General features: G+C 45.7%; 1 protein-coding gene across 1 annotated transcript in view; it reads left to right on the forward strand.

The window, feature by feature from the left end:
- Positions 1 to 14,317, forward strand: part of TNS1 (tensin 1) — a 494,447-nt gene that overhangs the window by 433,841 nt on the left and 46,289 nt on the right. Inside the window, exons 22-23 of the mRNA XM_060261061.1 lie at positions 2,585 to 2,677; positions 10,336 to 10,371. Coding sequence (XP_060117044.1) covers positions 2,585 to 2,677; positions 10,336 to 10,371 — 129 coding nt within the window. The remainder of the gene's footprint in view (positions 1 to 2,584; positions 2,678 to 10,335; positions 10,372 to 14,317) is intronic.

The raw sequence follows: 14,317 nt of genomic DNA on the forward strand, positions 1-14,317 counted from the left end.
ACCCACTAATCCTTAGGACGAGAACTTGAGCTTCAAGTTAGAAAGCCTGAATTGTTTGGAACGGGAGAGGGGAGCCGTCAGTTAAAACAAATAGCCCGGAAAACGGCTATTAGATAGTGTTTGTGAGACTTGCTGTTTCAAACACATCTCACATATTACATCTGCATCTATTTGCTCCATCGCTGCCTGAAAGATATCTATTGATTATGCCTGATTGTCCTATGTGCTAATCTCCATTTTGATTTGGTAGTCTCTGAAGTTGTGCAAATACATTGATGCGTGCATGTCATCCATACACACGTGCACATCTGTGCGTATAATGTTTGTAGTCTGTGATACTCAGTGCCTACTGCGCTGTTTCGGGTTTCTGTTTTGCCTCACGGACGTGCTGAAGGCACTTTTGCAGATGCCTCATCTATAGCATGATAAAAAGTACACATGATGTTGTCATGTATTTATTCATGAACGTTTTCTAAGCAGTCTGCTAAAAGGCCGAGAACGCTATGGTCAGTTGCTACCTAGGATATTTCAGCCGGGTGGCGGGGTTCTCGAACTGAGCACTGCTCCTGAACGATAAGGAGGAAGTTTCTAAGTATTGATAGGACTCTGCGCTTCCCAGTAAATGTCCCAAAAGGTTAGAAGTAGGAAGTATGATAGTAATACAGTTACACTTTCTAGTGCTTAGAAAGCAATGAGGTGAAAGTATGAATCTGTTTGACTTGTGGATATTTTCAGTGATATTCCACAAAGCAGAGGCATAATCACATGCTCAGAAAAAATAAGGAAAATCTCAGTCCTGTTGAGTCCTGTTGAAACTTTTGGGACATAAGCCTGATTTCCATGTTTGTGAGAATTAGGATGACAGCTGCCAATGGTCCCAGTTTGGTACAATAGCACAGAACTTGGAATATAAAAATTGTCCACCTGGAGAAAGGCAAATATCCTTTCATCCAAAACATTCATGGATCCACTGAGGAAAGTGAGCCTTATGGACTGCAGAGAGCACTCAGATCCTATGCTGTACTGGTTCCTATTAGCCAAGCAGAATGATGGTAAGGAGGGGTATTACAAAACCCGTAGAAGTTCTAGAAGTACCCATCACATTTCTTTTTCCTGTTGGCCAACACAATGGGACAAAATGTGATTGTACTTCTGCTTCTAGAACAAATATAATGGGGTAGATGCCAGACTGGTATCTAAGATATGGATGATAAGAAGCCAACTGGGAGTGAAGTTTGCTTTGAATGCAGGTTTCCCATTTCCTGCTTAAAACATTATCAGTCTAAACCAGGGGTCCTCAAACTTTTTAAATAGGGGGCCAGTTCACTGTCCCTCAGACTGTTGGAGGGCCGGACTGCCGTTACTGTACAAGGCCGCGGGCCGTCAGTTCTCCGTCTTCTGCATCTCTCTCCCTTCCCCACACCACACACCCCGGCCTGGGAACTCACCTCACCTCGGTATCACCTCACACTCTGTCTCCGCCGCCTCAGCCCAGTGCCGGAAGTGTGCGTTGCTAACGCGAGTTTAGGTCGAACGTCACTTCCGGTCTGATTTTGCCATAACCCGGCGGGCTGCATAAACGTCCTCAGCGGGCCGCATCTGGCCCGCAGGCCGTAGTTTGAGGACCCCTGGTCTAAACACAGGTTTTGATCCAGCCATGCAAAACAGAAAAATCAATGGACTTCGTGCACTTCCACTTGCACAAGAGCTGTGAAACAGCCAGTGCTTTTCTCCATATATATCATAGTGCCCAGAATTTGGTTGCACAAGATTTGTTGAATAAGCAGAAATGATAAAATTCAACTTCATGCAAGTGAAGACTGCAGATTTGTTCTTGTATTGTTGCTTGCTCAGGAGTTCGAACAATTTTGCGTTGGATCCAACCCACAATGTGGACATGTCACAAGCCCACCGACTTTATTACCTTGCTTTAAAAAAAACTAGCTAGCCTCGCCTGCCTGAAGTTAGTTAGTGTTAAATGATGGCCAGGAAATGAAATACTGATCTGCCAGGGTTGTGTGTTATCTGGACAAAGTGCTGTTCTAATAACACCAAGGTCCTGTTTTGTACTGATTCAAGGAGTATTGCGACGGGCTCTCATTGCCAGCCAGTGAGAGATGTCTTGATGCCAAAGGCCAAGCATTGATGAGGCCTTTGTACTATTAGCTCCCAATACGTTGGCCTACCATAACACAGATCTGTCCTCCCACTTGCCATTAAAGGACAGTCTGCTGAAGAAAATGTTTTTCATTTAGATGAGTTTTTACAAGCAGCCAGACAGGAGGCATTTTGATTCTGTCCTCCACAAAAGAGAAGTTGTCTCTAAGCCAAAGGTGTCGCTCAAGAGACAGGGGCCTGCCCTCCGCAGCTACATTCCCGTGGTTTCAGGAGACCAGCCGCCGTGAACATTTCCAGCCACATGTGTACCTAGTCAGGATTCTGTTACAATCACTTTGAGACTTTTACAAACGGATACTTAACAAACAAACCTGGAGAAACTTGGATTTATTGCTTTATTTAATTCAACTTTACATTCTGTTTTGCTGATACACATTTTTCTCTCTTCCTGTCTTTTTGACAACAGTGCGTTCTCCACCAGGTCTGGCCAAAACTCCACTTTCAGCACTAGGCCTGAAACCCCACAACCCAGTTGAAATCTTATTGCAACAGACAGGAGGTAAGTGGGATGGCTGGCGTCGTGAAAAGTATTACAGCAGTGGAGAGGCTGATGTGTTGAGAAACGGGACATCGCATCAGATTAAGATATGTTGTCCACCCACCGGGATAGAAGAAAGAAAAAAGTTTTCTTTAAAGAAACCTTTTTAAAGCAAGCTGGGTTTTATTGGAAAATATTTCCTTCCTTAAATTTTAGCCCCAGGATATAATTACTTTCCCTCAGTTCTAACCTAGAAAAGTCTCACTATTCAGACAAATGCTTAAACTCTTTTCAAACATCGTTGGCCTAGCCTTTGTATTGCTTCTATGGTGGTCCAGCAACATATTCTATGGGGTAGAAAAGTGTTTCATTTTCTTCGTTCTGATGAACATGACAATATTTTGTTGATATACGCCTTTATTCAAATGCACTGTGAGGTGGACAAGTAGTTGTATGTCATGTTCATATGAACATATGAAGCTGCCTTATACTGAATCAGACCCTCGGTCCATCAAAGTCAGTATTGTCTACTCAGACTGGCAGCGGCTCTCCAGGGTCTCAAGCTGAGGTTTTTCACACCTATTTGCCTGGACCCTTTTTTGGAGATGCCGGGGACTGAACCTGGGACCTTCTGCTTCCCAAGCAGATGCTCTACCACTGAGCCACCGTCCCTCCCCTGCTCTCCAGGGTCTCAAGCTGAGGTTTCACACACCTATTTGCCTGGACCCTTTTTAGTTGGAGATGCCGGGGATTGAACCTGGGACCTTCTGCTTACCAAGCAGATGCTCTACCACTGAGCCACCGTCCCTCCCCTGCTCTCCAGGGTCTCAAGCTAAGGTTTTTCACACCTATTTGCCTGGACCCTTTTTAGTTGGAGATGCCGGGGATTGTACCTGGGACCTTCTTCTTTCCAAGCAGATGCTCTACCACTGAGCCACCCTAAAGCCCTATTCTGAGAGATTATGTAGTTGTGGATCCAACTCTGTTGAAACTGTAGAACATGTGTTTTTTGCTTGCCAAAGATACAACTACTTAAGAAAACAGTTTATTGACTCATTGATTTCCGATATTGATCTGCCTGTGGCAGATAAGCTCCAGCTTTTGCTTCGTGGCTTTGATCTAACTATCACAGTTTCAGCTGTAAAATTTCTTCTGGGAATGTTTAGATTTAAGAGACAAGAGGAGGATTTTAAGAAAATGGGAAATGATGTTTTACGTTGTGCACTTCGCTGGTTCTAAACATTTATTTTAAAAAAACCGGTAAAATCTATATTACTGATGAATTTTTTTTATTCTATTGCTATTTGCTTATGACCAAATGGTCTGTGAGCAATCAATATATATGATGATGGTATGTCATCTTCACTCCAGTTATTTTTATTTACTGATGGCAAAAAGTGGGCAAATTTATAGAGCCAAGGAAATGTATAGAGCCAAGGAAATTTGCAAAACCAAATCTTTACTCAGCTGTATTTGATGTCGGGTGACCGGTTGGCCTCAATCCTGCCATCCTTGTCTGATGATTTGGAGGTCGTGGTGGGCTGGCTGAGCAGAGTAGGTTGAAACTGAACCCCTCAAAGGCAGAGGTTATGTGGCTGTGGGGACCGAGGCTGGAGCGTAGATTGGCTGCTCTTGACAGGGTGCTCTTAACACCAGCGCCAACAGTCAAGAGCTTGGAAGTGATCTTGGATGCCTCTTTCAATGGAGGCCCAGGTCACACATATTGCTAAAACAACATTTTTCCATCTACGCCGAGCCAGGCAACTGGCTTCCCTCCTGCCTCGTTCAGACCTAGCCACGGTAATCCATGCGACGGTCACCTCCAGGCTAGATTACTGTAATTTGCTTTACGCTGGCCTGCCCTTGACTTTAACTCGGAAACTCCAGTGGGTCCAGAATGCGGCGACATTCTACCTGTGCTACGTCAGCTACACTGGCTTCCAGTTGAGTACTGAGTTAGATTCAAGGTTTTGGTTATGACCTTTAAGGCCTTGAGAGGTCTGGGACCGCTGTATCTATGGGACTGCCTCCTCCATTATGTCCCTGGAAGGGCACTCAGCTCTACTGGTCGAAATCTACTGGTGATCCCCGACTCTAAAGAAGTCTGGCTGTCCTCAACGAGGGTCAGGACTTTTCCAGTCCTGGCTCTGACCTGATGGAACTCTCTGCCGGAAGACACCAGGGCCCTGCGGGATCTCTTACAATTCCACAGGGCCTGCAAAGCAGAGATGTTCTGCCAGGCTTTTGTTTGAGGACAGCCACAGCTGCTGGGCTGGAACCCCCCCCTCCCCCCTCTACGTAAGGGGGGAACTGCTCCCAGCGCCTGGAAAGCAGAATTACAGCACACTATAAAGAATGTTCATTGGATTGCAACTGTTTTAAATTACTGGCTTTATTGATTTTATGTGTACCTTTTGTTGTACATCGCCTTAAACCCGGCATTGGCTGAGATGAGGTGAAAATAATAATAATAACAATAATATTTGGGTGAATCTGATTGCTGCCCTTCAGATGTTGCAACCTTGGATTTCAGCTACTGGGCTCCAGTTTTAGCAACACATCCTTCATTTTGTAGTGGGCTTGGAACCCTGACACTGCAACTTCCATTTTGCTGTTGAAGTTTTGTGTTCTATTTTAAACTTAATGTATAGGAGTACACAATCAGGTGTGGAACTTGTGGCTCGGATATGGCTGTAGCAATGGGCAAGTAAGCGCTTGTAATAGGACTAGGAGCATGGAAATAAGACTCGAACCAAGTGGTAGAAGACTTTACTCCTTTTAAAACCCTAGAGAAAAATGGTTGCTCCAATAAGGATTTCCTTTGTCAAAATAATTAGTCTTCAGAGGCCAAAACTATTTGATCTGTCCTACATCTGGTGGGTTCTGGCTTATCACAAGTTAGAAAGCAGGTGTGGTATATTAACTTGAAAATTCATCTGCCTCTCTCTTTTAAATTCGGCTCTAAGCCCTCTGCTTAGCTCTCACTGTACACGGAGACAGCTGAAATGAAAATTATATCTGGAGCAGTGCATTTACGTGTGCATATCCGCCTTTGCACCATTTCTTCTATTACCTGCTTTACATACCTAGTTAGAGTCCAATGGCGCCTTCAAGAACAACAAACTTTGTTGGTCTTAAAGGTGCCATTGGACTTGGTTCTGTTGCTTCAGGCCAGCAGGGCTACCTATCTGGATCTGCTTTACAGACCGCTCTTCTCTGCTTGAGAAGCACTGTGCTGGGGGAACCTCCAACCTGACAGATATTTAAATAAAATATGTAATTATCACTTCTCGGCCTTTGGGCAAAGATCAAATGTGTGTATCCCATTCCTCCCACTTTCCTGCAAAGTTTCTACATTCAAGCCTTTGACCCTGCTGCTCAGTGCTTCCCTGTCATAAACTAGCAGTTTATGGCATAAACTAGCAGAATTTAAGTTAGGGCCTATCTCCACCAGCCTCAGCAGGCCCTAATGCTTTCTCACTGGGCGCAACAGCCTCCACAGGCCCCTAATGTGGCCTAACTAGGTCCAACATCCTCATTAGGCCCTCTCCACCTAACTGGGGTCAATAGCCTGCACGGGCCCCTAATGCGACCTAACTGGCCCAACAGGCTTTCTACATGTCCCCACCAGGGAACCCTTTCCCAAGGCTAGAAGGACTGACACAGCTGCCCACCTCGAAAAGGCCTGAGCAGCCTTTGGCTCTTCACCACTATGCCCCGGCCCTTAGTCCCAACGAGGGTTGCCAAGTCCAATTTAAGAAATATCTGGGGATTTTGGGGGTGGAGCCAGGAGACATTGGGGGTGGAGCCAGGAGACTTTGGGGGGTGGAGCCAGGAGACATTAGGGGTGGAGCCAAGATCAAGGCTGTGACAAGCATAATTGAACTCCAAAGGGAGTTCTGGCCATCACGTTTAAAGGGACGGCACACCTTTTCAATGCCTTCCTTTCATAGGAAATAATGAAGGATAGGGGCACCTTCTTTTGGGGCTCATAGAATTGGACCCCCTGGTCCAATCGTTTTGAAACTTGGGGGATATTTTGGGGAGAGGCACTAGATGCTGTACTGAAAATTTGGTGCCTCCGCCTCAAAAAACAGCCCCCCCCCCCAGAGCCCCAGATACCCGCGGATCAATTCTCCGTTATTTTCTATGGGAATAAATCTCCCTAGGGAATAATAAAGTTCCCAGCAGGCATTTCCCTCCCCTCCCCCCGCTTTCTGACGACCCTGAAGCGGGGGGAGGGTCTCCAAACCGGGGGATCCCCTGCCCCCACCTGGGGATTGGCAGCCCTAAATGCGACCAAACTGGCCCAACAGGCTTTCTGCATGTCCCCACCAGGGAACCCTTTCCCAAGGCTAGAAGGACTGACACAGCTGCCCAGATGCTGCTGCCCCTCCTGGAAAAGGCCTGAACAGCCTTTAGCTCTTCACCGCTATGCCCCGGCCCTTAGTCCCAACACCTCCCAAACCAGCATGAGAACAAGCCCAGTTTGCTCCTTGGACAGGCCCAAAGCTCCGCTTCTCTGACCAAACACGCGGAGAAAGAGGAAGGACAGGACGAAGCCAGCCTTAAATACTTGCCAGCTCTTCCCATGCCAAAATGGCACGATGCTGGGCGTCATGGGGTCCCTCTTCTTCCATCCGAGGGAGGCAATAGGGGCTCCTGCCCTCAACCACTGTCGGCTCCGCAGTTGGAGGGAAACTGTATTGTACAGTCCCTGTATATGTAGTCTTTCTAGGTATATGAACATATGAAGCTGCCTTGTACTGAATCAGACCCTCGGTCCATCAAAGTCAGTATTGTCTTCTCAGACTGGCAGCGGCTCTCCAGGGTCTCAAGCTGAGGTTTTTCACGCCTATTTGCCTGGACCCTTTTTTGGAGATGCCAGGGATTGAACCTGGGACCTTCTGCTTCCCAAGCAGATGCTCTACCACTGAGCCCCTGCTCTCCAGGGTCTCCAGCTGAGGTTTTTCACACCTATTTGCCTGGACCCTTTTTTGGAGATGCCGGGGATTGAACCTGGGACCTTCTGCTTCCCAAGCAGATGCTCTACCACTGAGCCACCGTCCCTCCCAGTCTGGTATAAACCAGAGTGTGCAAAATTGTATTTGTGGCAGGTATAGGGTTTACATGTGCACCTGTGCATATGAGTTCTTGAACAGATGGAGGGAATATGAACTCCCCCTCTCCCCAAAATGAAGGAAAGCAGTGTGTGTAAGAGGGGAGGATATGGTGGTTTTCTTCTATAATACTTACATTCAAATGGTAGAAGTCTACCAGATTTGCGGCTTTGTAAGCATGCAGTGTGGCTAAGAAAGGAGGCGTGTGAATATGGAACATCGTTATTAAAGTGTCTGTTTATATACTTTCCAGTATATTTCTAGAAAGCTTTCCAATGTGTTTCCAGAAAGCTTTTCAATTACAGGAAAAGGTACATTTAAATGTTCTGCAAGTATAACTAGGGCAAGCCAAAATAAATGTAGCATCTTTTAAAGAAGTCTTTGCATCCTTTTGGAACTCATAGATGTAAGTATGATAGCTTCTAGTCAGCTCAGGGGATATTTCAGTATGCGACTGAATGCTGGTTTGGGTGCTTTAATTTTATTTCAGTGTAAAACTCATATGAGTTCATGAGGATCCATGCCTTGGATCCGTGTTCTTATGCCGCTGATGTACTGCAAAGTACTGGATCCATGTATTTTAAGGTTCAGTCCAATGTCCTGTCTTTGACATGTAATTTGATACTGAATTTGGGGGAGTTTGTTGAAAAAAACCCAGAGAATCCATGTAGCTCCAGTTTTTACTTGTTTTCTTTAAAAGACACTTCTATGCTGCTTTTGCACCCAGGGGCAAACATTAAAACAATTCAGAAATTAAAAAAGCATTCTATAGAATAATGTCTTTTATTATATAAGCCACCCTGACCCCATTTTTGGGGTATGACGGGGTGTAAATGGGAATAAATGAAATGAAATGCATTCAGATGTCAGGATAAGCCTTCATTTATTAATCAGGCTTTGATTAAGCTTCAGTTTAGTGCATATTTGAATGCAGGCTGCTCATCAGACTGTGGTTGGTTGCTCAACCGGGATTCTCGACCACCCTTTATACGTTCCGTTAACTGCAAGTTGTACTAACTGTGATTGGTTCTGAAGTCTGAATGCGGATATCCTAGTTTCCTTATCAGTGCCATCTCTTTCAGGGCCAAACAAAACCAAGTTGGGTCTGGGTTTACCCAGACCAACTTTTATTCCCCTCATCAAACATCAGCTGCTGGAACTAATTTCCCAAGTGCCACAATGGTCCGATTTGGGTCATGATACATGGTGCAGTGGGAGCATGGACTTCAGCTCTCCCTTGCACTGTTGTATTGACCCAAACAGCCCTAAGATGCCGTTTGCCCCATTAGGGGGCTGCAGTGCATGAGCAGGCCCTGTTTCTGGTGACTTCCCCGGGCAGAAATGTGCTTCAGAGACCTGAAGCTCCTGAATTTGTTTTGAGGGGAAGGGATTACATCTAGGGCATGCTGAAGGAAGATCAAAGATATTGGATTTATATCCCGCCCTCCACTCCGAAGAGTCTCAGAGCAGCTCACAATCTCCTTTCCCTTCCTCCCCCACAACAGACACCCTGTGAGGTAGATGAAGATATTGGATTTATATCCCGCCCTCCACTCCGAAGAGTCTCAGAGCGGCTCACAATCTCCTTTCCCTTCCTCCCCCACAACAGACACCCTGTGAGGTAGATGAAGATATTGGATTTATATCCTGCCCTCCACTCCGAAGAGTCTCAGAGTGGCTCACAATCTCCTTTCCCTTCCTCCCCCACAACAGACACCCTGTGAGGTAGAAGAAGATATTGGGTTTATATCCCACCCTCCACTCCGAAGAGTCTCAGAGCGGCTCACAATCCCCTTTACCTTCCTCCCCCACAACAGACACCCTGTGAGGTGGGTGGGGCTGGAGAGGGCTCTCACAGCAGCTGCCCTTTCAAGGACAACCTCTGCCAGGGCTATGGCTGACCCAAGGCCATTCCAGGCATCGGGTTACAGATTTCTGACCACTCTCTAATAATGTTGCCTGGCAGTTATTTTGGACTCTTATGGCTGCATTCAGACGGGCTATATGGCCCAACATAGCCACTCCCCACACCTGAATTTCAAAGATGCGGTCACACAGTGCACGTCTGGAACCCAAGCCTGAAGTTCACCTACCTCGTCTTCTGGCGGCTTGGCTCTGCTTTAAAAACTGCTCAAGCGCTTGCATGGCGTGTTTCCAGGCCATCTAAATGACCAGGGTGCTCCATGCAAGTGCCTACCATGCGCATGAGTGGTGTGACCACTCCTCCAGGGCGTGCACAGCCTGCGCCTTTCTCAGCAGCCAGGTGTGTGCTGTCTGCTCACAGCAAGGTGCCGCAAACTGCACCAGCTTTTTTTTTTCAGTCAAGAGCTGGCTGCCACACGTTGCCAGCCTGAATGCAGTCGAGGTCAGTGTGCTCAGGTTGAGAATAATATAGACGAGTTGAAACTACTACTAAAATCCTCACTTGCTTACTAAGAGAAGGTCTGCTAATCTGAATGTTTCTCTTTTTCTTCCCCCCCCACCCCTCACCATCTCATTCTCTTTGACATCTTCCACTTTCCCCACAAAACTCTTCCTTCCTTCATGCTTGCCCCTCAGAAGTAGATGGGGAGACAGTAGTTGAATCTGATGAAGGTAAGGAGGGCATTGCTTTCATTGTATGTGAACCGTTTGGCCCAAAACATGACACTAAAACATGCTAGGATACCTGTTTGGTTTGCTATGTCAAAAGACAGTAGGAAGCATCTAGAAATTGTCTAGGATTTGTGTACCTCTAAACAAATAAATGTGGCGGTAAAATTGACACGAAGGAGATTCCTTATGCATGTGTTTTCACCTCCTCTCCAAATGCAGGACTTCCTGAATAACTCCACCTCTGCTGATCTGTACTTTATTGCCATTATTACATCATTTTCTGCAGCAGAAATGGCACTCTTTGAGGTTGTATTTCAATCATATTCCCAGACCATTTTTGCAGCTCTGTCATCTGCAGATGTCAGACTCGAACCTGGTAAACATGCAACATTGAACAGTATGGGAATTACTTCCATTCAGACTAATTCACATGCTATCGTGTGAAAAGAGCCCCGTGGCTTGGTGCAGAGTGGTAAACTGCGGTACTGCAGTCCAAACTCTGCTCACGACCTGAGTTCAATTCTGGCGGAAGCTGGTCTCAAGTAGACGACTCAAGGTTGACTCAGCCTCCCCTCCTTCCGAGGCCGGTAAAATGAGTACCCAGCTTGCTGGGGGTAAAGTGTAGATGACTGGGGAAGGCAATGGCAAACCACCCCGTAAAATGTCTGCCAAGAAAATGTTGTGATGTGACATCACCCCATGGGTCAGTAACAACTCAGTGTTTGCACAGGGGACTACCTTTACCGTTTTTACCGTGTGAAAAAGGGCACTAGTAGGAGAGGCATGAAAACATGGGTACTTCCTATGCCATTATCACTTAGTGGGCATGAGAAATATGTGCAATGTTGTACTCAGATCAAACCTAACATTAAGGAGTTCGCTAGTGACTGTCAGAGCCAAGGACCTCGTAGACTGCATACCTGAGATAGGGTTGCCAATCCCCAGGTGGGGGCAGGGGATCTTCCAGTTTGGAGGCCCTCCCCCCCGCTTCAGGGTCGTCAGAAAGCAGGGGGAGGGGAGGGAAATGTCTGCTGGGAACTCTGTTTTTCCCGCTAGCGACTGTCAGAGCCAAGGACCTCGTAGACTGCATACCTGAGATAGGGTTGCCAATCCCCAAGTGTGTGGACTCTTATCTGGGAGAACTGGGTTTGATTCCCCACTCCTCCACTTGCACCTGCTGGAATGGCCTTGGGTCAGCCGTAGCTATCACAGAAGTTACCCTTGAAAGGGCAGCTGCTGTAAAAAGCTCTCTCAGCCCCACCTACCTCACAGGGTGTCTGTTGTGGGGGGAGAAGCTATAAGACATTGTAAGCTGCTCTGAGTCTCTGATTCAGAGAGAAAGGTGGAGTATAACTCTGCAGTCTTCTTCTTTCCTGGATGCATAATGCTGGGGAGGCTATGTAAGCTGGTTGACTATTGTTTGCATTTTGGGCATCTAAATATAAGGAAAAGATTAGTCCTACAAGTAGATCTTCACAATTGCAAATCTAGTTGCTTTCTTTGCTGAAAATAAGCTCTCCTGTTGCATCATCCTTTAATGTGGAGGGAAGTCTTTACCCATATGAGGTGCAGAAGCATCTAGGGAGAATTTTTTAGGACAGAAGATCTGCCAGAGCTAATTCCCTCCACCCCCTAGTCTTTCAAGGCACATTGCTGCTTTCACAGCTGCAGTTTGTCATAATGTATAGTTTAGCTCGGAAGCATTTCTTTTTTTCTAACCCAGTATGCATTTAAACACTGCTCCATGTATACATGCAAAGGCCCTGCATTCCTAATAATCCCCAAGGCCTGCGCTACTAGAAACCTTATGGGAGTAAAAACTGGCAAAAAGCCAAGGCAGGAATTCAAAGTTTTAAGATACTGTTTAAGACAGGACCCAGCTGGGGTTCAGCTCTGTCCTTTGGAGGGCTGCTCCGTCTTTAGACTTCTCAAACACACTTAGCTGGGATTTTAATCATTTCCTGGACAGAATGCACAACTCTTTCTAGATAAGGAATGTTAGCATGAGATACAGCTTAAGCAAGATGGTCCAGCTTTAACAGGTCAGGCATTTTAAACCTGTATTTTTTTTTCTCAAGCAATTTCTCTATCGCTGTATGACTGTTGGAATGATTTCCTGTGTATTATGGAATTTTTTTTTAGAAGGGTGGCATCTGTCCCTCTCTGTACCTTTGTTTGTTTGTTGCAAGTATGTAAAGATAGATCAAGAGTGGTGAGGTGCAATTTCTCTTTAAGAACTTGCCATAGTTCGTTGTGATCCACACAATCAAATGCTTTAGTGTAGTCAGTGAAGCAGAAATAGACGTTTTTCTGGTACTCCCGTGCTTTCTCTGTAATCCATCGAATGTTGGCAATTTGATCTCTACTTCCTCTACCTCTCCGAAACCCAGCTTGTACTTCTGGTAGCTCTCAATCCACATACTGCTGAAGTCTGGCGTGTGAAATGAGTGCAATGGTGCGATAGTTTGAACATGCCTTGGCATTACCCTTTTTTGGGACTGGAATATAAGCTGATCTTTTCCAATCCTGTGGCCACTGTTGTGTTTTCCAAATTTGCTGACATAATGAGTGCATCACTTTAACAGCATCGTCTTTTAGGACTTTGAATAGCTCAACTGGGATACCATCATCTCTGTTCACTTTGTTGTTAGTAATGCTTTCTAAGGCCCATTTGACTTTGTACTCTAGGATGTGCCTGAGCTAGTCACTGCTAGAAAAGTGGTCAGCCAGGCTGGGAGGGCCAAACCAGAGACCCTGCCCCTCACACACACCCTTCCTAACAGTCTCCACACACACACTCACACACACACTTGTACTAAGCAATACATCAAATTTGTTGACATCCAAGCCTGTATACATAATATAGAAGCTTGTTCCCTGACTCAGTGTGCTGGAACAGTCAGAGAGAAAAAAATTCCTGTGTGCTCTCTCTCCCCCCCTACACACACACACACAAACGCACAGAGAAACTCCTAGAATACACTTTTACATAGGGCCTACAATGCTTTTAATCCATTTAGGATGTGGACTCACAAGGAAGGTAGTGCTAGAGACTCTGCTAGTATGTACTGAATTTTGCGCTTTTCCATAATAAGTATTCTGATCCCATGGGAGCAACACCCCCTATCTCTCCCTCATTTATTCTGTACCACACAATGAGCTGTTCATTTACTTAACATAAATACTGTGATAGTTGTAGATATTTTTTTGATATTGCACAGATCTTGGAACTTTCCCAGTGGTTTTTGCTTTGGATTCCAGAGAGTACATTCTGTTTTCCAGCTAGCATTTGCAAATATTTTACCAAAAAACTTTGCTGGTTTTTCAGTATCACTTAGATAATTTGCACACAGCTGGGCTTTAAAATGTAGCACATTCTTCTAGGGCCTGAATGGGCAAGGGTTCAGCTTTGTGAAGGGGGGTGGGATCCTACCAAGTGATTGAGAAAATACATTGAAAAGAAAAACTGTGCTGAACTTTATGCAGCCCATTCTTTATGGATAAAGAAAACCTTCCCTTCCCTTCCCTGCCCTTTCCTTCCCTCCTCTGCCCTTTTAACAGAAGTACTTGGCTTGTTCTAGAGGTTTTTCTGTAGCTTCTTACAAGCTAACCGATGGATACAGAACGGTGCTATTTTTAGCTAGGGAAGAAAGTGGGAAATGTGAAGCTGTAACGGATGTAATTGCTTTAAGTAGCATAAGCACTTACACATTTTTCCAAGTAATTTAAGGTTGCGTTTCAGCTCAGCACCAAGACGGCCAAATGTTGGGGGAAATGGGGGGGGGGAGGGATCGGCCAAGATTTTTGCTTCATAGAATGTACAGTGTGAAAAAGCTTTCTTCATTGTTTTATAATGTTCTTTTCTCTCCTGCCTTAGTAGGCCTGGTTGACTGGTAAAAAAAAAACCATTTGGGCATCATAGGATAGGCCTTGGCCAACAAATTTA

The sequence above is a fragment of the Heteronotia binoei genome, chromosome 21, assembly GCF_032191835.1.
Source record: "Heteronotia binoei isolate CCM8104 ecotype False Entrance Well chromosome 21, APGP_CSIRO_Hbin_v1, whole genome shotgun sequence".
NCBI lineage: Eukaryota > Metazoa > Chordata > Lepidosauria > Squamata > Gekkonidae > Heteronotia > Heteronotia binoei.